This window comes from Mus caroli, unplaced genomic scaffold (genome assembly GCF_978045245.1).
Source record: "Mus caroli unplaced genomic scaffold, Mus_caroli_1 scaffold_15, whole genome shotgun sequence".
Classification (NCBI taxonomy): domain Eukaryota; kingdom Metazoa; phylum Chordata; class Mammalia; order Rodentia; family Muridae; genus Mus; species Mus caroli.
In genome coordinates this window covers 88,026,546-88,048,376 of record NW_028227270.1, presented here as the reverse complement: position 1 = coordinate 88,048,376, position 21,831 = coordinate 88,026,546, and the positions used below count along the sequence as shown (strand labels likewise).

The window sequence follows — 21,831 nt, the reverse complement described above, 5'->3', positions numbered from 1 at the left end:
TTTATAATACTATTAGGTTAAAAACTGAATGTAGAGGGGCAGTGAGACAGCTCAGAAAGTTTGATCTTGGACCATGGTAGAACCTTAAGAACCTGAAGCAGGAGCATCATACGTTAAAGCCAACGTAGGCTTCAAGGTGACACCCTATCTCAAACCAAGAAGGTATTGGTCAGGAAAGCTGTTACCCAAGTGGCCAAAGCCAAGAAGTTATAGACAAATGTTTCTGATTCCTGGTCTCCCAACAGTAACTGGATGAGTTTTATTCTTGGTTTCCACTTGTATTCCTTTTATGGCATTTGTTCAGACAAAGGCCTATTATACCCTAAGGCTATGGTGTTAGAAGCAAGTAGAGACTGTTTCCAGACTGCTGGACAAAGAACAAAGATACCCTAAAGGGACATTTGTACTTCATTTGACTAAAAACTATTTAAACAATGTTCCCCAGTGAATTTCCATTTATCTAGGAGCATCATGCTGATGGATTTAAAATCCCAGAATCTTCCAGAGAAAAATTGTGTTCCAGAGAGAGATTTCTGGTTTCTCTGACCACCATGCAGGACAGAATGGAGTCAAACAGCAATGGGAAAATGATAGGTAGGATCACATCGTGACTGCTTAGCTCTATCAACTCAAGTCTTTTGTTTTCTGTAATCTCATATCATGAATCCCACTTATGGACCTCAGAGCACACTGTATAATTAGTACCTCTCCCCTATGTGGCCTCATTGACTAAACCTCCTTTGTCTTGTGTTACTATGAATTTACCTCTTTAAATTTGTTTTTAAAGGACCACCGGCCAAGCTAGGCTTGTTAGGGCTGCCAGAACACAGGCTCTAACCCTAACAGTTTATTGATATGATTATTGTTTTCTTTTGTGTGTTTGTGACAGAGTTTCACTTTTATAGTCCAGGCTGTCTGGTACTTCATATGTAGACCAGGCTAGTTTTAAATACACAGAGATATGCTTGTCTCTATCCTTTGATTCTAGCATTGCAAATGTGTATCACGGCATGTGGTAGGATTTTCTCTGTCAAATTACATTAAAATATTAGTGCAGCAGGAGGCCTGTGATTGGACAGTGAGACAGACTCAAAGTAGGGTGAGTAGAAGCCAAGATGGAAGCAGACAGACAGGAAGAAGATCCTGATCCCGTGTGGTTTTAATAGCCTTAGGTAGTTATGAATATCATATAGGGATAGAATAGTTGGGGTAACTTGGTTGATGTAGGTGGGCAGCTTGTATCATTATCAATTGGCTCTGAAATCATTGTGTGGGCATCTTGTGAATTGAAAATTTATAGATAAATAAATATGACTTGTTAATTATAAGTTTCTAGATTGTTGTTTCTAGAAGGGTTGCTGGGTGTTGTGGTGGCTGACCTTGCAGTGGGCAGTCATTGCATGGGGCTGGCATCACAGTGAAGAGAACTTGGGAGCTCTGGCCCCAACCAGAGAGCTGGCAGGCAGAGAGTAGCTGGATGGAGCACGGGAACTTGGCTGTTCTTTTTTTAATATTTCCCACAACAACCAGCACCCAACTGTGACTGATTTATTTGTGCACCATACTTTATGTCTCTGATAATGACTCTTGCTGGGGATTCATAGTTCACAGACTATTGAACTGTCTTCACAGCCTAACCACCTCTTGAAGTTTATTAAACTCTCCTGTATTGTTTCTTACATACCACTTCTTTCAGGTACTCTCTTTCCACCCACCAAAGGTGGAATACTTCCCAGCTGGAGCTACCTTCCTGCCACTGTGTGATCCACATTCTGATTCTGGGACAGGAGGGGATCAGAAGAGGCTGGAGGCTGAAAAATGTAAGGAGCCATAGACAAATAAGACATATTTATTCACTGTGGGGAAAAACCACCAGGCTGGTAACTTCCAGCAGGGACGCAGGCCCAGGATGATCTACGCAGTACACACACAGGAACATGTGGGCCTAGACAGTCCAGTACACAAGCCACAGGAATGTAGGGATAGAGATCTACAGGCAATCTGGGGAAGGCAGTCTCAGGCTCCAGCCTCCTACCTACAAGAACAAAAAGAAACCTAGGTTAGGACATGCCATTTTTTTAAACAGAATTCCAAAACTTTCACCTCTAATGTGAGAGTAACTTCAGTCTTTGGATCCAGTCAACCCAAAGAAAGACTTCACAGTGAACCAATCAACTCTCAGATTCTTATGTCTGATTAAAGGGGCTTAAGTGAGAGCTACGGAGGCACAAAAGGGAGTTTTCTCAATAGAGGCCACACAGGTTCTAGGAAGAGGCAGACCAGAGCTGTGACTATGGCTAGGAGGAACTTTCCATGAATCACATCTCACGGAAATGACAGTCACCTGACGTATTTTTGGATGTTTTAGAATTTACCACAGAGATAAAAAGGTAAGCAGAGAGCACAGTTAAGAAATTGGTGTCATGCAATTCATTTGCAATATGATGATGATGATGATGAAGATGATGATGCCTCAAGAAAAATGAGTAATTTGAGTAGGCAGTCTTATAGAAAGATTTATAAAGGTTCAGTGAACACATGAGCTTATGATTGACATCATTACTCATCAGGGAAAACTCAAAACCATAATGAGTAACCATATCACACCTATTGGCTAAAATAAGAAAAGAAAAGCCATGCACGGGAAGAAACTGAAACTTACAACCTGTTGGTGGGGACATATAATTGCACAGAAGACCTCAAAAGCATTAGGTAGTTCTTCAGACTATGAAATGTAGAGTTGTCATAAGACCCAGAAATTCCTTGGGCTATACTCTAGGTAACTCCAAGAGAGCATACATGTCTTGAGATACTAAAGAAAGAACAAAATAGTTAAGCAGATTCAGGAAAGGAATGAAGTCCTACATTCCCGGGTCTGATTAAGACTCTTGCCAGCCCAGTTAACAGGTTCTGTGAAGGTTGCTGACTTGCACACAATACTCATTCTCTGCATGGATATTTCAATGAAGAACAGTAAAACAGCAATCATGCTTACAGCCTAAGCATACGTAGTCATTCTCCTTTTCCAGATGTGAACATGCAAATTCCTAGGACTCTTAGAAGAAAACCTATTTATAGTCCAAGAGATGCCTTGGCAGCCTTCTAACCCATGCTTTATCATGCCTGACTATAATTCCTATGCAAGGTAGCCATAAAGTCACATTTATTTAGGAAAAACAAGGAAGGGAGCTTAGGCATAGGGTCCTACTGCTATAGGCCTCTGGGATAGAAGCCCCAAGCAGCAAAAATATGGAAAATTTTGACTCCAAAAAATTCTCCAAGTGAGAGAAGAATGAGAGTCCATGCCATCAAGCAGGAAGTGCACTGAAAATGATCACAATAACTTACTTAAGGGAGACGAAGTCCACAGAGAAGCGTATTGCTGTGGGATCTGTACGCTGAAGAGTCAGTGCTGTTTTAAAGGGCAGGCCCATGTAGTAATAGACTACATCCAGAAAACCAGATTGGGGGGTGAGTGAGTAGATAGAAGGCTAGAACATTGTAGCCAAGAATAAAAAAATAAGTTGGTTCATTGTTGAATGAGATGGAGCAGGGGTGAGGAAGGAGAAGCAGAACAGAAAGGAGATACTGTGTCAGAAGATACAAGGACAAAGAGGAAGATAGCAGTGGGCCAGCTGCTTCAGTGACGTGGGATCAGGGGAAAAGTGACCCCAAGAACAAAAGTTAAGACAGGAGATGGTCAGACTGGCTGTTGATCAAAGGAGAGAAAATACAGTAACCTAAAGGGACAGGAGGTTGGATCTCCTTCTGCTGGTGGAGGACAGAGGATGAGGAAGCAGATGTTGCAGGTAAGGAAGCCAAACCTTGCCTCCAGCAAGATGATCAAGAAAGCCATGAGCTAAAGGTCCTGCAGCTGCTGCCACTTCCTGCTGGGTCAGGGGTTAGAGGAGAGTGGTGTGAGGAGATTCTTGTGGAAAATGGAGCTGAGAGAATGAGCACCCTGGAGAAGCCAAAAAGCACCACAGCAAGCTTCAGGGAGGAAGAGATTAGAGAAAAGCCATGAGCCACAAGGAGAACACGTGGGAAAGAAAGCTTTCTAGATTGAGTATACCACAGGCTTTAAAATTGAATGAACTCTCAAGGTTAGCAAAATGGGTGACTCATCCTGTAGACAGGGTGAGCCTCTCCTGTGTCTGAGAAGTCTTCCTAATGTTCTTTCCTGTTTCCCACCAAGGCTTCCTATGTTGAAGTTCTGCTTATGCGTTTGGCCTCATATAGTTTCATTCTTTGTCGTTTTAAAAGCTTGTCCTTAAAATAACTAAACAAAGAAATACTGAATCTCTATTAACTACAAAGGAGAATGAGGGCTTCTCAGCAACTTTGTAAGATGTAGCACCTGAGAGCCACCAAAGCCACACATGTAGCTACTGCTGAGCCACTGAAGCCATGCTCTTCTTGAGAGCCCTGCATGCTTAGGTGTGTCTCATTCTCTCATTTCCCACTTTTCTTCCCTTTATGTATTACTTTTTAAAAATATATTTGTGTTTGCTTCTCAATAAATCCAACTCCATCTCATACTGTCTCTTCATGAAACTCCTTTCTCTGGCAAAGTCAAGAATGGTGGTTTCACTTGAGTTGAGGGTTTTTTTTTTTTTTTTAAACATATTCCAATGCCCACAGATGACATCGTGTGGCAGGCCTGTTGCCTGTGCCCCGGTTACTGCCACCTTGAACACTTAAGGCTGAGCCTCAGAAACATCTGTTTAGTAAAAGACCACACACATGATCACATACTCTGTTTAAACAAAGTGCTCATGACTGGTTAAAAAAGCCAGAAAATGGGTTAGTGTTTGCCAGGAGAGGAGGCTGGGTGTGTGGAAATGGATTTAGACACGGGGTACCCTCCACATCTACCACTGGCCACCCCACAGGCCGAGTTTTATTAAAATCCCTGACATTCTCCCTTGACGCACAGCGAAAACTCCTGCTACTTTCACTTTCTCTAAGGACCCAGTTTTTCCCCAACCCCCACTCATCCTCTTCCTGCTGTGGTCGCCAGAGCCAGAGGCAGCCTGTCTCCCCGCCCCTGAGCAGGGGCACAAAACCAGAAGTCCCTGCCTTGTACTGTGTGAATATAGATAGGACGAGCAGAGTTCCGCAGGCAGCTCTGAAAGTCTACTGGGAGCACCAAGGCTGCTAACGCTGGATTGAGAAGCTGCAACTGTGGTAGGTGCGGGCATCTGGCTCGGGGTGGCGCTGTGGGACCCAAAGAGGTCATGTTTACAAGGCATAGGCTGAGTCCAGGAGGGAAAACAAGACTGCTTAGTTAGGGAAAGAGACAGCTGGGAGGTTTTTAAATGGTGACTCCTCTAGGATCTCCAGCTGGCCAATGGCAGAGATGCAGATCTTAGGACTGGTTTTTAAGCTGTGTTGGCTCCTCCTGAGCCAGGCCTGGGGACTGCAGGATATTGGCAGCCTCTCCACTGGCATCTTTTTATGCTTTCTCTCAGTCCCTACCACCTAGGCAATTTGAAAGCCTCTGCCTTCTCCCTGTGGATCTTGCAAAGTAATCCCTCCCTTACTTCCGGACTTTTTAAACATCTGGGGTCTCTAGTACAAATTTTAGCACTGCTCATTCTCATTTATAAAATAATTCACTCCATGCTGACAGTGATCATATCTTTGATAACTTTATCTGAGTAATCAAATACCCCCTTTATTTGAGTATGCTTACTATTAGAGTGCCAGACATCTCCCTTACCCTCAGAGAGCTCCAGAATATGGAGGAGAAAGGACAGCAATCAGTAAGAGAAAGGTGACACTTAAGAGTAATGAGCAGACCTGGGGTGGGGCTCATTACTGAGGCTGTCCTGTTCCAATGAAGTTGGGAAGGGGGAGGAGTTTGAACTCAGTGACAGGGATGGGGTAGGGAACATTCTAGGTGAAATAAACTGTACTTCAAGGACTCAGAAGCGACTTTAAAGTGACATAAGGGCAGGAATGCAGGAGGAGGGGGCAAGCTGGGTTAGATGAGAGGACTAGCCAGAGAGTAAGTCATTGAAATAAAGCAGTCCCACCTTTCCTCCAGAGCCCTGGAACTCATAAGGGGAGGAGCCAGAGGATCGTAGTACACTCTCAGGTTGCTGTGTCCCTCTGTCTGAGGAATGGGAAGATGTATGGTTTGAGTGTTCTGACGCTCCCTAGGCTATGTGATCTGCATGTTAACTCAGTAGGCAGCACTCTGAACATATGTCCAGGGTTCAAAGGTGGACCCCAGAACAGTGAGAGCACAGCCATGGGATGCACAGGGACTCAGAACAGGGTTAAAGTGTCAGGAGCAGTCACTTAGTCTGGGCCAAGCTGTCCATCCATTTGGAAGATGAGTCATAATCCGTAGAAAAGCAGCCAGGGTGCCTGCAGCTGATGCAAGGTCCTCTGAGCAGCTACTGCAGGGGAATGCTCCCCAGTACACAACACAGTAATAAGGCTAGCTTGTCTTTGGGTCTCATTTAGCATCTCAGTGTCTTTTCTGTAGCATCTCGAAAATGGGGAGGATACTGTCTAATTCTTCATGGGTAACACAGGATTCTTCACAGGCAGCGTCCAGGATACAGAGTCACTGAGTCAGGCAAGAGGACCCAGTATTCCTGGTTGTTTTCTTCTTCCTTTCCTCTTCTTCCTTCTCTTCCTTCTTCAGACTCCATTGTCTTCAGAAGAGAGGAGTTGGTCTGTATGGAGGAGGCTGAATATCACCTCTCTCTGCTGTGTTTTGTGTTTGTGTTCCTGATGATCTTTCATTCTCCCTGTACAGATGAGAAGAAGCTAGTTTGGTCTGCTGCAATGACCACACTTAGCTAATAACCTTAAAATTGGAAGGACTGTAATCTAGAATGAATTTTTGAAATTTAATTTAAAGTACCTATGACCTTTGAAATGACAACCAGAAATAGAGTCCCAGATTTCCCTGCCTCAGAACAATGAACCTTCAGCTCTATGTTGATTTTTATATCTTCTTTCCCTCCAGACTCTGTATCATGAGTACTCTGTCTGAAGGAAATGGCACCTTTGCCATCCATCTTTTGAAGATGCTATGTCAAAGCAACCCTTCCAAAAATGTATGTTATTCTCCTGTGAGCATCTCCTCTGCTCTAGCCATGGTCCTCTTGGGTGCAAAGGGACAGACAGCAGTCCAGATATCTCAGGTATGTTCTCTGTCATAACCACACCTGTGTCACATGCATAAGAACTGCTGAGAAGGGACAGTAGGAATGTGCATACACTCTTTCATGGGGCAGGGGCTAAAGAGGAAGGACAGAGTCTCCTCCAATAAGACTTCTTTAAGGGCAATGAGATTTCCTGAGTCATAACTTGGGGTAACTCTCAGTACATTTTCTAGAATTTAATTAACAGTGATGCATGAATAATTTCATACTTTACTTGGTGTTGCAGGCCTTTAATTACAGCTACTAAGGAGACTGAGATATGAAGATACCAAGTCCGAGACTAACCTGGGCAAATTAGTTCTAGGAAAATAAAGACTTAAAAAAAAAAAAGATGGAGGGAAGGTCTTAGGGTTATAACTTAGGTACAGTCCTGCAATTTGAGAAAATAAAAAGATGTTGAAATTATTTGAAAGAGAGTTTGCTGGGATCTATCTTAATTTTTAGAGCAACAGGCTTTGTAATTATTTGTTTGCAAGGAAAGAGAATTCTTTTTCTTAATTTTGTCTAATATGCCTTGCTTCAGATAAAATACTGAAGGGGGCAAATGTGTGGAACTAGTCCATGTCCTAATTGGGCATTGGGTTCATTACTTTTTAACAAGCATCCTGAGAGCATTCCAGATTAAGAATGGGTTTCTGACCTCACAGGGTTCCTGAACAGGCAGGAGCCATTTGTCTGAGAAAAAAGCAAGCAAGCAAACAAACAAAAACAGAAACAAAAAATTGTCAGCATTCAGCTTCACAGTGGGAAGTCATTACTGTGGCCCTGTGGTCTGCCAGGACTTCCTTTCTCAAAATCCTTTCAAGTATAAGTGCTCATTCTCTCGTCATTTCCAAACATAGTCCACGAGGACATGGATGTGTAGAGAGGCTTCTTCCTAATTAGTCCTCATGGTCTTTTCTAGGTTTAGGTTCACTAATAAACTCATATACAGATCTTATGTATGTATATAACATGTATGCTCATGTATAGCATGTATGTGTGTGTGTATGTATGTGTATGTGTGTGTGTGTGTGTGTGTGTGTGTGTGTGTACATGCCCTTGTATACCTCTTGTTGGGGGTGGGAGGAGTCAGTTCTGGGTGTCTTACTCTCTCTCATCAGGCTCCTCCCAGTGCTGGAATGACCTCCATCTACCACTGGGCCCATCTTCTATGCTTATTGAGACTCCAACTCAGATCCTCATGTACTTTACTTTCTGAGTCATCCCATAACCTTGACAATTCCTTTTGAAACAAATTGTTTTATTACTGAACTCAGAATGTTTCATCTTTTCCTTCCCAGGCACTTGGTTTGAATAAAGAGGAAGACATCCATCAGGGTTTCCAGTTGCTTCTCAGGAAGCTGAACAAGCTAGACAGAAAGTACTCTCTTAGAGTGGCCAACAGGCTCTTTGCAGACAAAACTTGTGAAGTCCTCCAAGTAAGTTGTATTAGTAGAATAATAGCAATTGAACTCAAAGTAGTTGTTGTTGTAGATCCTATGAGAAGGACCCTAGAGAATATGAGAAAATTACAGATCTAGTTCTACTCAGTGTGAGGCTACATATCTATAATACCTTTATTTAGATGGCCAAGAGGGTCACATGTTCTAGGCCAGCTTAGGCTACATAATGAGACTCACCTAAATGTCCTCCCAAAATATCACAATTCTGTAATGATATTTTGAAATATTTTTAAATTGACTACTTGTAATTTTTATTTACTCATATCTCAGTAGCAAAGTTTCAGTACTTAAAGATGTTGTGTTTTTTTAAATTAAGATTTATTTATTTTATTTATATAAATACACTGTGGATGTCTTCAGACACACCAGAAGAGGGCATTAGAACCCATTACAGATGGTTGTGAGCTACCATGTGGTTGCTGGGAATTGAACTCAGGACCTCTGGAAGAGCAGTCAGTGCTCTTACCCGCTGAGCGTGATATCCACACTCAGTTTAATTTAGTTTTTTTGTTTTTAATGCCATAGTATTCAGTAGGTTGCAAAGCTTGCTGAAATGTCATTTTGAAATGTTACCTTACTGAATATTTTCTCTCCAAAGACCTTTAAGGAGTCCTCTCTTCACTTCTATGACTCAGAGATGGAGCAGCTCTCCTTTGCTGAAGAAGCAGAGGCGTCCAGGCAACACATAAACACATGGGTCTCCAAACAAACTGAAGGTCAGAATTTCAAGTTACTTCACACACCACATTCTTGTCCTTTCCATCCACCCTCTCTCTTCTTCCTTCTCTGCCTTTCTCTTTGTTCCCTTCTCCCCACCACAGACTGATCTCACAGCCATTTCAGAGTCACAGCCATTCAGACTATCTAGACCACCTGGTATAATTTAGAGCTCAGGGAATTCATGGAGGTTCTACTCAGACACTTAGATTTGAAACACAGAGTTGTTTGTATATCTACCTAGCACAGGCGAGGGCTGATGCAAATGATTTCCAGTCTAACAGTTTACATTAAAAGACATGAGTGGTTTGCAGCACTCACAGGTCATGTGACTCTGCCATCTCTGAGAAGGAGATTCATGGATACACCCCCCCACCCCCATAATCCTGCTCTAGGGCTGCTTCTCTCACAGTCTGTGTTGTCTTAGCTGTCACCACGTTGACCTCTGAAGGAGACTACTGTTTCTGTTTCCACAGTTCCTGCTTTGGATTGGTTACTTACATTTGTCAGAATTAGACTTGATTTCCATTGAAGACCCTGCCAGCTGCTCAGTTATACATTAACCTGAACGAGCTTTCCATTTGGGGTTGAACCTTATTTGTTTTTATTTCAGAGATGACAGGTTCCAGCATTAGTCTTTGAGATCATTGTCTGATATTTGAACCATTCAGATCCCTCTCTATCACTAGGTACATTCTTACTTCTGCTAACAGACAGAGTAAAGAATAAGAATCTTTTCTTAGACTCATCAATTATTTGCACATTTCTTGTTAGAGTTTTGCCTCTTGTGTGATCTTGATATTGTAAATTAGCAAGGATTGCCTTGATCAGGGAAAAACTACCCATTAATAGAGAAGAAGGGAATTTGTCCTTTTATCCACATTTTCTCTTATAGGAATGAACAGCACTCCAAAGTGTGGAATAGTCATGCCTCCTCCACTAGTTTCTTTCTGATTTTGAGTTTCTGACATGTTGTGGTATGTCAGACCTGAGAATGACCATGGAGCGCTAGATGAGACTGTGTATTTAACATTAGTATATTAGTAAGGGTTCACTGGAGGAACAGAATGGTGGGGATATAGGAGGGATTCAATAGATTTGCATACACAATACAGGCTGAATGGATAGTGACCACCTGCATATGGAGAGACTGAGTATCTGGTAGCTGCTGGATCTAGGAGAATGGAGACCTTAGCAGGCCAAGTCTGGCATGGAAGGCCTAGAGGATTCTGCAGAGCCACTAGTCTGTGTCCTCATGATGGCCAAATCAATTGTCAGCTAAAAATGGCAGGCACAGTGCACTCACCAGCAAGGACTGAAGGCAGGCAGACAAAAGCAGGCTGTTTCTGTCTCAGACCTTTATATCTGGCAGCACAGCATTGTGCTGCCCACCGGAGGGAGTGACCTGTCTATTACTTACTCTTTCTGGGAAACGTCCCCACAGACCAGAGACATGTCCTCTGTTTGAATCCAGAACCAATAATTAAGATGCTAACCAACAGTAGCCACCCCAGGGGTAACCATGGTTCCCTCTCACATTTTCTGCTTGGTTTGTTCATCGTCCTGAAATCTCTTTTTCTGCTTTGCCCGAACCTGCTTTCCTTGAGGGACCTACAAGACTTCCACCATCCTCACCTGATGATGTTCCTCCAGTGTGCATGACCTCGAGTCAAACGTGGGCATTAGCGCTTTCTTTTGAATAATTTTTAATAGGCCTATCCAAATTCCACAAATACGAAAACATGATGCTTAGATGTCTTATCAGCTAATGTCTCATACACATATGAAAGGGACCTGAGTGAAGTCTCTGCTTTCTCAATAGGTAAAATTCCAGAGTTGTTGTCAGGTGGCTCCGTTGATTCAGAGACCAGGCTGGTTCTCATCAATGCCTTATATTTCAAAGGAAAGTGGCATCAACCATTTAACAAAGAGTACACTATGGACATGCCCTTTAAAATAAACAAGGTAAGAAACAGCACCCAGAATTCAAAGGACAATTCCCTTATATTTCAAAGGAAAGTGGCCGCCACAGTTTCTCAAAGAATGTACAATGGAAATATCTTTTAAAGTAGATGACATAAGGAACAACATCTAAACATACATGCCAGTGTAGTGAAGAGATTGTATGGAAAGTTTTGATCATGATTTTGTAGCTCTGGGCTCAGTGGTAGAGACTGCATATCCTGTGTGGGGTGCTGGCCTTGACTTTCAGACCAGAAAGAATGAAATCAGGAACACACAAAAACCATTTGAGACTTATATTTCTTAATGGAAGCTTAAACTCCATAGAAGAATGATAGATATAAGGAATATATATCTATATATTTCTGTCTGTGTGATTTTACCGTCTATCAGTGGCTCATGCTACTTTTGATCATTTCTTATAAAATTATACCTCTGTTTCTACCTCATTCTAGAAACTACATTTTCCTTTGAGTTCAAGAACTCAAAAACATAGGTGTTAATGTAGTATAAAACCTGTATGGAGCATGAGGCAGAGTAGAAAGGAATATATAAACATTTATATAATAAATAATGTCTTAATTAAAATAAGCATTTTAAATTACTGGTCCATTTATCATTATTAAGTAGTATTTATAGCTTTCTTTTTTGTTTTTTCATGTCAATCTGTATTTTTTTTAAATTTTTAATATTTTTATTATATATTTTCCTCAATTACATTTCCAATGCTATCCCAAAAGTCCCCCATAGCGCCCCCCACTTCCCTACCCACCCATTCCCATTCTTTTGGCCCTGGCATTCCCCTATATTGGGGCATATAAAGTTTGCAAGTCCAATGGGCCTCTCTTTCCATTGATGGCCGACTAGGCCATCTTTTGATACATATGCAGCTAGAGACAAGAGCTCCGGGGTTCTGGTTAGTACATCATGTTGTTCCAACAATAGGGTTGCAGATCCCTTTAGCTCCTTGGGTACTTTCTCTAGCTTCTCCATTGGGAGCCCTGTGATACATCCAATAGCTGACTGTGAACATCCACTCCTGTGTTTGCTAGGCCCCGGCATCGTCTCACAAGAGACAGCTATCTTTGGGTCCTTTCAGCAAAATCTTGCTAGTGTATGCAATGGTGTCAGCGTTTAGAAGCTGCTTATGGGATGAATCCCTGGATACGGCAGTCTCTAAATGGTCCATCCTTTCATCACAGCTACGAACTTTGTCTCTGTAACTCCTTCCCTGGGTGTTTTGTTCCCAATTCTAAGAAGGGGCACAGTGTCCACACTTTGGTCTTCATTCTTCTTGAGTTTCATGCGTTTAGCAAATTGTATCTTATATCTTGGGTATCCTAACTTTTGGGCTAATATCCACTTATCAGTGAATACATATTGTGTGAGTTCTTTTGTGATTGTGTTACTTCACTCAAGATGATGCCCTCCAGGTCCATCCATTTGGCTAGGAATTTCATAAATTCATTCTTTTTAATAGCTGAGTAGTACTCCATTGTGTAAATGTACCATAATTTCTGTATCCATTCCTCTGTTGAGGGACATCTGGGTTCTTTCCAGCTTCTGGCTATTATAAATAGGGCTGCTATGAACATAGTGGAGCATGTGTCCTTTTTACAGGTTGGGACATCTTCTGGATATATGCCCAGGAGAGGTATTGCTGGATCCTCCGGTAGTACTATGTCCAATTTTCTGAGGAACCGCCAGACTGATTTCCAGAGTGGTTGTACAAGCTTGCAATCCCACCAACAATGGAGGAGTGTTCCTCTTTCTCCTCATCCTCGCCAGCATCTGCTGTCACCTGAATTTTTGATCTTAGCCATTCTGACTGGTGTGAGGTGGAATCTCAGGGTTGTTTTGATTTGCACTTCCCTGATGATTAAGGATGTTGAACATTTTTTCAGGTGCTTCTCTATTTATAGCTTTCTAATATTTAAAGCAGTGATTGAGATCTCAGTCTGAATTGGAATATAACTTGAATTAAGGTAGATATTAGAATAGTTTACTCAATACCTATAAAATATAATTTAATGCATTCAGGAACATTATGAATATTAAACTTCCCATTCTCTTTTTATTAACAGTACTCTAAAAATGTTTGTAAAAGAATGAGTTTTTTTTTTAACTTGGGAATTTGATCTTTATTATGAACGGTCTGTAGCAAATTTTTATGTTTATTGTACCACTATAGTCAAAATCTTCACACATTATTGAAACACTTTAAAAGTTTGAACAATACTGATTGACTACTAGGACTGAACCTGCTGGCATAAAGGACAAGAAGATAGATGCATGAGGTTCTTTCCAGATGGCCCCTAGATCTTAGTGGGTTGAGAAGAATTTTCTGCTCTGTGATGGGTTATCAGACTGAGTCACATAGAAACATGTCCATGTGGTTCCCCATCTTGGAGTAATATAACTTGGGATTTCCCTTCCCTCTCTCTGATGGGATATCAAGATGCAGCTCTGCCCTAAGCCTGTGAATGTCTGTGTTCTGGATCTTTCTGCTTTGTGATGGTTTAAGAGGTTTTCATGAACATTTGAGCCTGTGTGCTCCTGTTGCCTTGTTGTCAGGCTTTTGTTTGTTTGTTTGTTTGTTTAATATTGAATATTTTCTTTATTTACATTTCAAATGTTATCTCCTTTCCTGGTTTCCCCTCTGGAGACCCCCTATCCTATCCCCCCTTCCCTTGCTTCTGTGAGGATGTTCCCCTACCCATCTGCCTACTCCTGTCTCCCTGCCCTGACATTTCCTACACTGAGGCACTGAGCCTTCACAGGACCAAGGGCCTCTCCTCCCATTGATGCCCAAGAAGACCATCCTTTGCTATATGTGTGGCTGGAGCCATGGGTCCCTCCATGTGTACTCTTTGGTTTGTGGTTTAGTTCCAAGGAGCTCTGGAGGGTCTGGTTGATTGATATTGTTGTTCTTCCTATGGGGTTGCAAACCCCTTCAGCTCCTTCAGTTCTTTCTCTAACTCTTCCACTGGGGATCCTGTGCTCAGTCCAAGGGTTGGCTGTGAGCATTTGCCTCTGTATTTGTCAGGTTCTGGCAGAACCTCTCAGGAGACAGCTATAGCTGTTTTCTGAGAGAATGCATCTGTCCATAGGCCCGTCACAGCACTATGAAAATGTTCTAGTCTACTTTATGATATTTTTTCTGTTATTCATATTTGACTATACTGTTTCCCTAGATATGATTGTTGACTACATTAAATGATAAAAATCCTGCATCAGATATGTTAGTTATCTTTCCATTAGTATAACAAACTCTCTGAGATAATCAACTTAAAAGTAGGAAATGTTTATTTTGGCTCATGGTCCTAAAAGTTTCATTTGCCGTCCACTGGCCCAATTATTCCAGGTTATGATGGTACAGCACAGAGTGGTGGGAATGTGTGGTGAAGGCTAGTTTACCACACAGTACTCGGGAAGCAAAAGAAAGAAACACAAAGGAGTTCAGGATAACTCCCTTTCAAATATTTAGCTTTTTTCCCATTAATCCCTACCTCCTGAAAGTTTGAATAGCTCTTGGTAGTGGCTATCCGGGGGAAAAAAGGTTTTGAAACATGAGCGTTTGTAGACTATTTAAACCCAGTTCTAAGGCTTTAGAATATTAATATGTGAATGCTATGTTGTTGTTTTTTTTGTAGATAACACAATTGACTTTTAGCAGTTAGCTCCTGTCCTGATTATTTTTTGTTCTTGGTGTGTGTGTGTGTGTGTGTGTGTGTGTGTGTGTGTGTGTGTGTGTACTTGACACAAGCTAAAAAAAGGAAGAACTCTAAATTGAGGAATTGACTCCATAAGATTCATCTAAAGGCAAATCTGCTGGGCATGTTCTCAATTAATGGTTGCTGGAGGAGGGCCCAGAATGCTGTGGGTGGTGCCAAAACTAGGCAGGTAGTCCTGAGTTAAGTAAGAAAACATGCTGAGAAAACACTGGGGAGATGCCCATAAGTAACATTCCTTCATGGCTTTAGCCTGGTTCCAGCTCTGAATTCCCCCAGCAATGGATGTGACCTGAGAGTTGTTTATGAAATAAATTCTTTCCTCCTCAAGTTGCTATTTTGGCATGGGGAACACACCCTAACAGAAACGGTCCCATATCTACTTACCTTCAATATTTTCAAGGAAATCAGGAAGATGAGGGCAGACATTGTCTAAGCAGTCACTAAAACATGAATATTGTTTACATTGTGAGTGCTGAAAATTTTATTGTGAGCCCTGAAATTAACTGCAGCTCATTTGGAGACCCTGACCACTCTCAGTAATATATTTTATGCCATGTATTTCTGTGTTCAGGATGAGAAAAGGCCAGTGCAGATGATGTGTCGTGAAGACACATATAACCTCGCCTATGTGAAGGAGGTGCAGGCACAAGTGCTGGTGATGCCATATGAAGGAATGGAGCTGAGCTTGGTGGTCCTGCTCCCAGATGAGGGTGTGGACCTCAGCAAGGTGAGCCAGAAGAGTCCACAATATTCATCACTCTAAATGTCTTCCAGAAGAATCCAGTGTCACTGTTGTCCTTTGTCATTAGAACAGAAGTAAGTGATTTTGTCTAGTACCAGTTGAGTGTCTTGTACTCACAGACCCAGCATTGAGTTGTGTGTGTTGGCACTGGGCTTTGGGCTTAAAGCTGTGCCCAAGACTCCCATTGTAGCCTTTGTGTCCTTGCCGTATAGCATAAATTCATCACTAGAATGGACAATGGCTATCTGATAGGATGAAATCATCAAATGGTAAATATAGCACAGTGCTTGGAAAATAGTCCTCCTCCATAAATATAATCCATGTCATGATCTTTGTTAGTATTTTATTCAATATCTGAGAAAATGCACAAAGAACTGTTAAACTTTGACCTAATAAATAGGAAGAGGAGGGGTGCAGCTGGGGAGAGCAGAGTCAGGCAGGTCATTATAACAGTTCTTGGTCTTCCTTGAGGCAGGATTTCCCATGGTGTGTGAGCCATCCTCTGAATGGTGGGCAGTAGATTGTGTATGACCTAAGGGGTCTTTGTAAGCAGACCTGCACCATAGTTCTCAGCATCCAGCTCCCTAACTGTGGCATAGTTTCTCTAGGATATTACTAGTGTTTCATCACTGACAAAATGCCTGACATGAATAACCTAGGGCAGGAAGGATTTATATAGGCTCACAGTTTCAGAGTATTCATTTCAGTTACCTGTTCCATCACTGGTTGGTATGGTGACAGCTGCACATTGAAGGGAATACAGATCTTTCAGTTAACAGGAAGTGTAGAAAGGAGAAAGGACACATAGGATCAAAGATGAGCTTCCAAGAAACATCTCCAGCAACTATGATCTTAATTCAGCTAAAAAATATTTTAGCTGCCTCCCAAAATGTTGCCACATGCTTCAAAACAAGGGTCTGCTATGAACCTTTGGGTGGAATTTCACACTCAAGCCACCACAGCTCACCAAACACATTAATTCTACCCTGGATTGACTTCCCTTCTGGTGTGGCTCATAATAAGAGTTAATTTCTTTTAGAGCTTTGATTTTTATTTTAGCAGCAGTGATTCACTATTTTTGAAACAAAATCTAGTTCAAGGAAACAAAAGCAAATACAACCTAAACCATTATCACCTAGACATGGACACCTGTTAGAATAAAAGATGTCTCAGATGTGATTTCGGGGAGGACAACCAGGTCTTTCTATCCCTGGGCTGCTTGACAACCATGCCCATCAGGGAAGACACATACAAGCTAGCAGGACAGTGGAATGTCACACTGCCTTTTTATGAATAAGCAGTGTGCCTTGAATGGTGTTAGAAGGTACTGTAAATAGGAGTGCTCTGTGGTTCTGAGGAAGACCTCAAAGGTGAATCTGAAATTCTCAAATTCTTCTTTGTCAGGTGGAAAACAATCTCACTTTTGAGAAGTTAACAGCCTGGACTGAAGCAGACTTTATGGAGAGCACTGATGTTGAGGTTTTCCTTCCAAAATTTAAACTCCAAGAGGATTATGACATGGAGTCTCTGTTTCAGCACTTGGGAGTGGTGGATGTTTTTCAAGTGGACAAGGCCGACTTATCAGCAATGTCTCCAGAGAGAAATCTGTGTGTGTCCAAGTTTGTTCACCAGAGTGTAGTGGAGATCAATGAGGAAGGCACAGAGGCTGCAGCAGCCTCTGCCATCATAGAATTTTGCTGCGCCTCTTCTGTCCCAACATTCTGTGCTGACCACCCCTTCCTTTTCTTCATCAGGCATAACAAAGCAAACAGCATCCTGTTCTGTGGCAGGTTCTCATCTCCATAAAGACACATATACTACACGGGGAGAGTTCTCTCTTCAGTATCCTTACCACTCTATAGCTCTGTCAGGATGGGCAAGTAGGGGGAAGTCATGTTCTAAGATGAAGACACTTTCTTCTTGTCAGCCTGATCTTATAATGCCTGCATTCAGCTCTCCCTGTCTTGAATGCATCTATGTCCTGTGCCAGGTTATGTCTAATGATGCCATATACTTTCTGCTATACTACTGATTGATAACCTAGCCAGTAACTTATAGCCAGTTAGAACTGACTTCACTGTGTAAGAAGGCTATAATGGAGCTAGAGAGAAGGCACAGACACTAGGAAAGGTTGCTGCTTTTGCATAGGACACAGGGACATTTCCCACCACTTACATGGCTGCTTACAACCTCTGGAAATTCCAGTTTCTATCCATGACTTGATTCCTTTCTTTGGCTTCTACTGGCTCCAGCATCCTGCATATACACCTCATTCAGTTACACATAAACAAGTAAAATTTTAAAAATAAATAAAAATTTAAAGAGAGAGTCTAAAATTTTAGTAATGGTTAGATAATAGCTGCTATTGTGCCTTTTTCAGGTTTTAATGTCATTATTCTTGTGTATAAAGTCAACAATTTATAGGAAAACATCAGTGCCATGCCATGATCTTATCTTCATCCCCTTTCAAACACATTATTTAACCATCAAGCAGTGACTCTCCATTCTTCCTCCCTTTGGACATATAACCACCAATCTTCTCTCTGTCTCTGTAGCTTTATCTATTTTGGACATTTTATATAGACTGCCTTTTTGCTATCTTGATAATGTCCTTTGATGCATACAGATTGCTTTTTTCCAGTGACATTCTCCTTATTTAATACTGTTCTGATCATGAGGTATCCATGTCACAGCTAAGAATCTTACTACTAAAGTCAAGTACAGAAATAACTGGCCCTACGTTTTCCTCCAAGGCTTTCATGGATTATACCTTATATATCTAGGTCACTGTTCCAGTTTGAATTAAATTCTATATGTGGTATGGTGTTGGAGCCTGATGTGATTCCTTTATTTGTGAACATCCAGTTGTCCCTATACTTGTAATTCCTTTGAATCATGAGGTAATGACCAATGAATAGGAAAAACAATGTTACAACTAGTGGGGTAGGATAGAAGTTCCTCAATACATATATTGAACATTAACACAAGTGTGAAATAAAAATATCAGAAATGAGCAGTAAACAAAGAAGGAGAGATTAAATGTTCTGTAATCAGGGTCCTCAGAGACTACTCAGGGGCTGAAGATGCTTGCTGCCCTGCCTGACAACTTGAGTTCTATTTCTGGAACAGACATGGTGGAAGAAGAAAACTGACTCTACCAAGTTGTCCTCTGACCTCACCATGAGCACAATGCACAAATAAATATCCCTGTTAATCAGATATAATTATACAATAAGTTAATAATCAGAAAAAATACACATATTAAAACCAATTTTTTATCAACAAGTTAATCTTGCTAGGAAAAGCCAGGAAGTAGAGTAATAGGGGAGTATGTGACCCTGACAGTGATAAAGCTAAGCCAGGATATACTCTTATATGTCAACATGTGTCCTGGTTTCCAGAAGGTCCAATTCGAGGACAATGATGTCATTACTGAAGTCCATAAAAGAACAGTGACTATGATCTCTGTTGCCATATTTATAGCAGCAAATAATGGATCCAGGTGTCAATATCACACAGTAAACAAAGAAGTCATGTTGTACACTTAATACTGAATGGGAGTTAGAAAGTTGTACCAGATAGTTTTTATATTAATGTGGTACAAGGTAGAGTAACTAGTGAGGAAAGAGCCTCAATTGAGAAATGCCTCCATATGCTCTGGAGCATTGATGTGAGAAGGCTAGGCTCATTGTATGTGAGACAACCCCTGTGCAGGTGGTCCTGTTAATAAGAAAGCAGGCTGAACAAGCCAGGAGAAGCAAGCCAGTAAGCATCACTCCTCTGTGTCCTCTGCATCAGCTCCTGCCTCCAGTTTTTTGCCCTGTTGGCATTCTTCTCCTGACTTCCTTCAATGATAAACAGTGATGTAAACATATAATCCAAATAAACCTTTTCTACCCCAACATGCTTTTTACATGGTGTTTTATCACAGCAACAAAAACCCTAACTAGACAAAAGTCAAATAGAATGTGCATCCAGTCTGGTAGATGGGTGATGCCAAGTTTTGAAAGGAGACAGCAAGGTGAAGCATAGTTTCTATTAGTCTGTTTTCTACCTCTTTAATGAAATATTGAATTTGGCAATACCTTGCTTATTATATAACTCTGGACCACCTGCCTAATCATGGTACTGTTCACACTATGCTGGGCCTTTTCATGATCTGAACCCAGGGAGAAGGGTCCTGAACAGTAAGTGTCAAGTGGTTGGATAATGGATGAGAAATAAAGAGGATGAGAAATAAATAAGAGAAAAAGAATAGCTGTAACTATATGTATATGCTGATGACTGATGCCTGGAAAGATTATTAAACACAGTAATATGCATGTGCATATATATGTATGTGTGTGTGTGTGTGTGTGTGTGTGTGTGTGTGTGTGTATTTTTTCCCAGGGAAAAAAACTAAGGGGAAGAATTCTTACAACCTTGACTTCTACAAGGTTCTTGCATCAGCCCTAGACCAGCCTTGTCATGTATGCTCCTGAGCGAGTACACAGAACTAAAATTTCCTTCCATCACAGTCTCTGAGAAACTCTTGGGTTGATTTGCCTAACCACAACCAATATCAAAAATACAACTAGAACATGACCCTCAGAGTTGCATATGGGTAAATATAAGAGAGACCTTCTGAATTGAAGTTTCTCCCTCCTACTATTAATATAACAGACACCCTATTTTGTATCAAATTGGTAAGAATTTTAAGCAGGGCACACATCTGGGAAATAATTACACCAAGTCTGGTTTGGTGTGGTTACTTCCATGAGCATGAATGACTCTGACAGCTGCTTTCTAGGAAAGCTCAGTCAAGCCCATGGCTACTCATTAAGGTGACATCATTGGGGCAGCTTGAGCAACTTGAGGACAGGGCCACTGAAGTCCTCTCCCTTAGCCACTTCGCACTGTCATACAACCTTAATGATGGTATCCTTGAGCCTTGGAACTCCCTTATGAGTACTTTTACCTTCCTTTTGCTTTCCTCTGCTCCCCCACCCCCCACACACACAACCAAGAGGGAATTTTTCAAACTCAAGGAAACAGCCACACTAAGAAAAGAAATGGGATAGCTGTCTGCATCTCTCTCTCTCTCTCTCTCTCTCTCTCTCTCTCCTCTTCTCTCTCTTCCATTCTTGCTGACCTTTTCATGAATAATACAATACTCTAGTTCCTCCTTAAGCCACAACCCTCCTTCTTCCTAGACCATTGTAAATATCTGCATATGGGAGTGATTCACTGTTATTCTAAGTTTATTTTGTTGAACTAGCCATGAGATATTTAGCTCTTATCCAGTAAAATACTGCAATGCCTTTCTTTTACTGTCTCTCTTTCAACACTGGAGGCATTTTGTCTAAATAAGTCAAATCATTCCTTGGGGGCACCTATAATAAAACAATACTGAAGGAAAGCACTCTAAACCCTTCACCAACTATCTCAAGGACATATCTGGAGTATATCTGTTTATGGGATGGCAGAGACTCTCCAGGAGACAAGTTTCCCTGAAATTTTTTGCCTCAGGATTGAGGCCAATGTTTTGGACTTGTCATGCAGACCTCACTGGAGTGGGTGTGGCATTGCTATGGGAGTGTCTTTGTACATACAGAGGCAACTTCAGGAAAGGTTTGGTGTGTTGAGGCAGGCCAGGGCAAATGTGTGCCTGCAAGTGTGTAGGGCTAAACACAGCAGGGATTTGGAGCCAGTGAACCTCTTCCTGCCTCTCTGACATCAGATGGCTTCAGGGAGCTTTCACTTGCACTGCTTGGGAAGTACACCACCCTTTTCCCTCATCTGTCCAACACATCCTTAGTTGAGTCTCTTAAAGACATTGGAGCTCTTCCGGTCAGAAAAGCACCGGGGCAGCTGGGGCACAGGGTCTGCTGACACTCGCCAGCTACCCACAACACCCGCCACAGGATCTTAAGACTTCTGGAGAGTGGAACACAGCTTCAGCTCCAATCCAATTGCGCGGGACCTGAGACTGCATTAGTTAGGGAAGCAGAAACCGGCCTGAGTAGGGCCACAGGCCTCAACCGGCCGGATCAGCGCCGGGGTAGCGG

The 21,831-nt window shown here is 41.8% G+C and overlaps 1 protein-coding gene across 1 annotated transcript; it reads left to right on the top strand.

Moving 5' to 3' along the window:
• The first annotated feature begins 4,997 nt into the window (after positions 1–4,997).
• LOC110308240 (serpin B9-like) lies at positions 4,998–19,707 on the top strand. Its single transcript, XM_021180666.3, has 7 exons — positions 4,998–5,187; positions 6,986–7,163; positions 8,468–8,605; positions 9,228–9,345; positions 11,169–11,311; positions 15,614–15,769; positions 17,189–19,707. Exons 2-7 carry the CDS (start codon positions 6,996–6,998, stop codon positions 17,588–17,590), a joined length of 1,125 nt encoding a protein of 374 aa, XP_021036325.1. The 5' UTR covers positions 4,998–5,187; positions 6,986–6,995; the 3' UTR covers positions 17,591–19,707.
• Positions 19,708–21,831: the final 2,124 nt, after the last annotated feature.

Coding starts and splice junctions, on each gene's coding strand:
- LOC110308240 (XM_021180666.3), top strand. CDS start 6,996: ATGAGTACTCTGTCTGAAGGAAATGGCACCTTTGCCATCCATCTTTTG. Junction 7,164..8,467: donor CAGCAGTCCAGATATCTCAG/GTATGTTCTCTG, acceptor TTTCCTTCCCAG/GCACTTGGTTTGAATAAAGA. Junction 9,346..11,168: donor GGTCTCCAAACAAACTGAAG/GTCAGAATTTCA, acceptor CTTTCTCAATAG/GTAAAATTCCAGAGTTGTTG.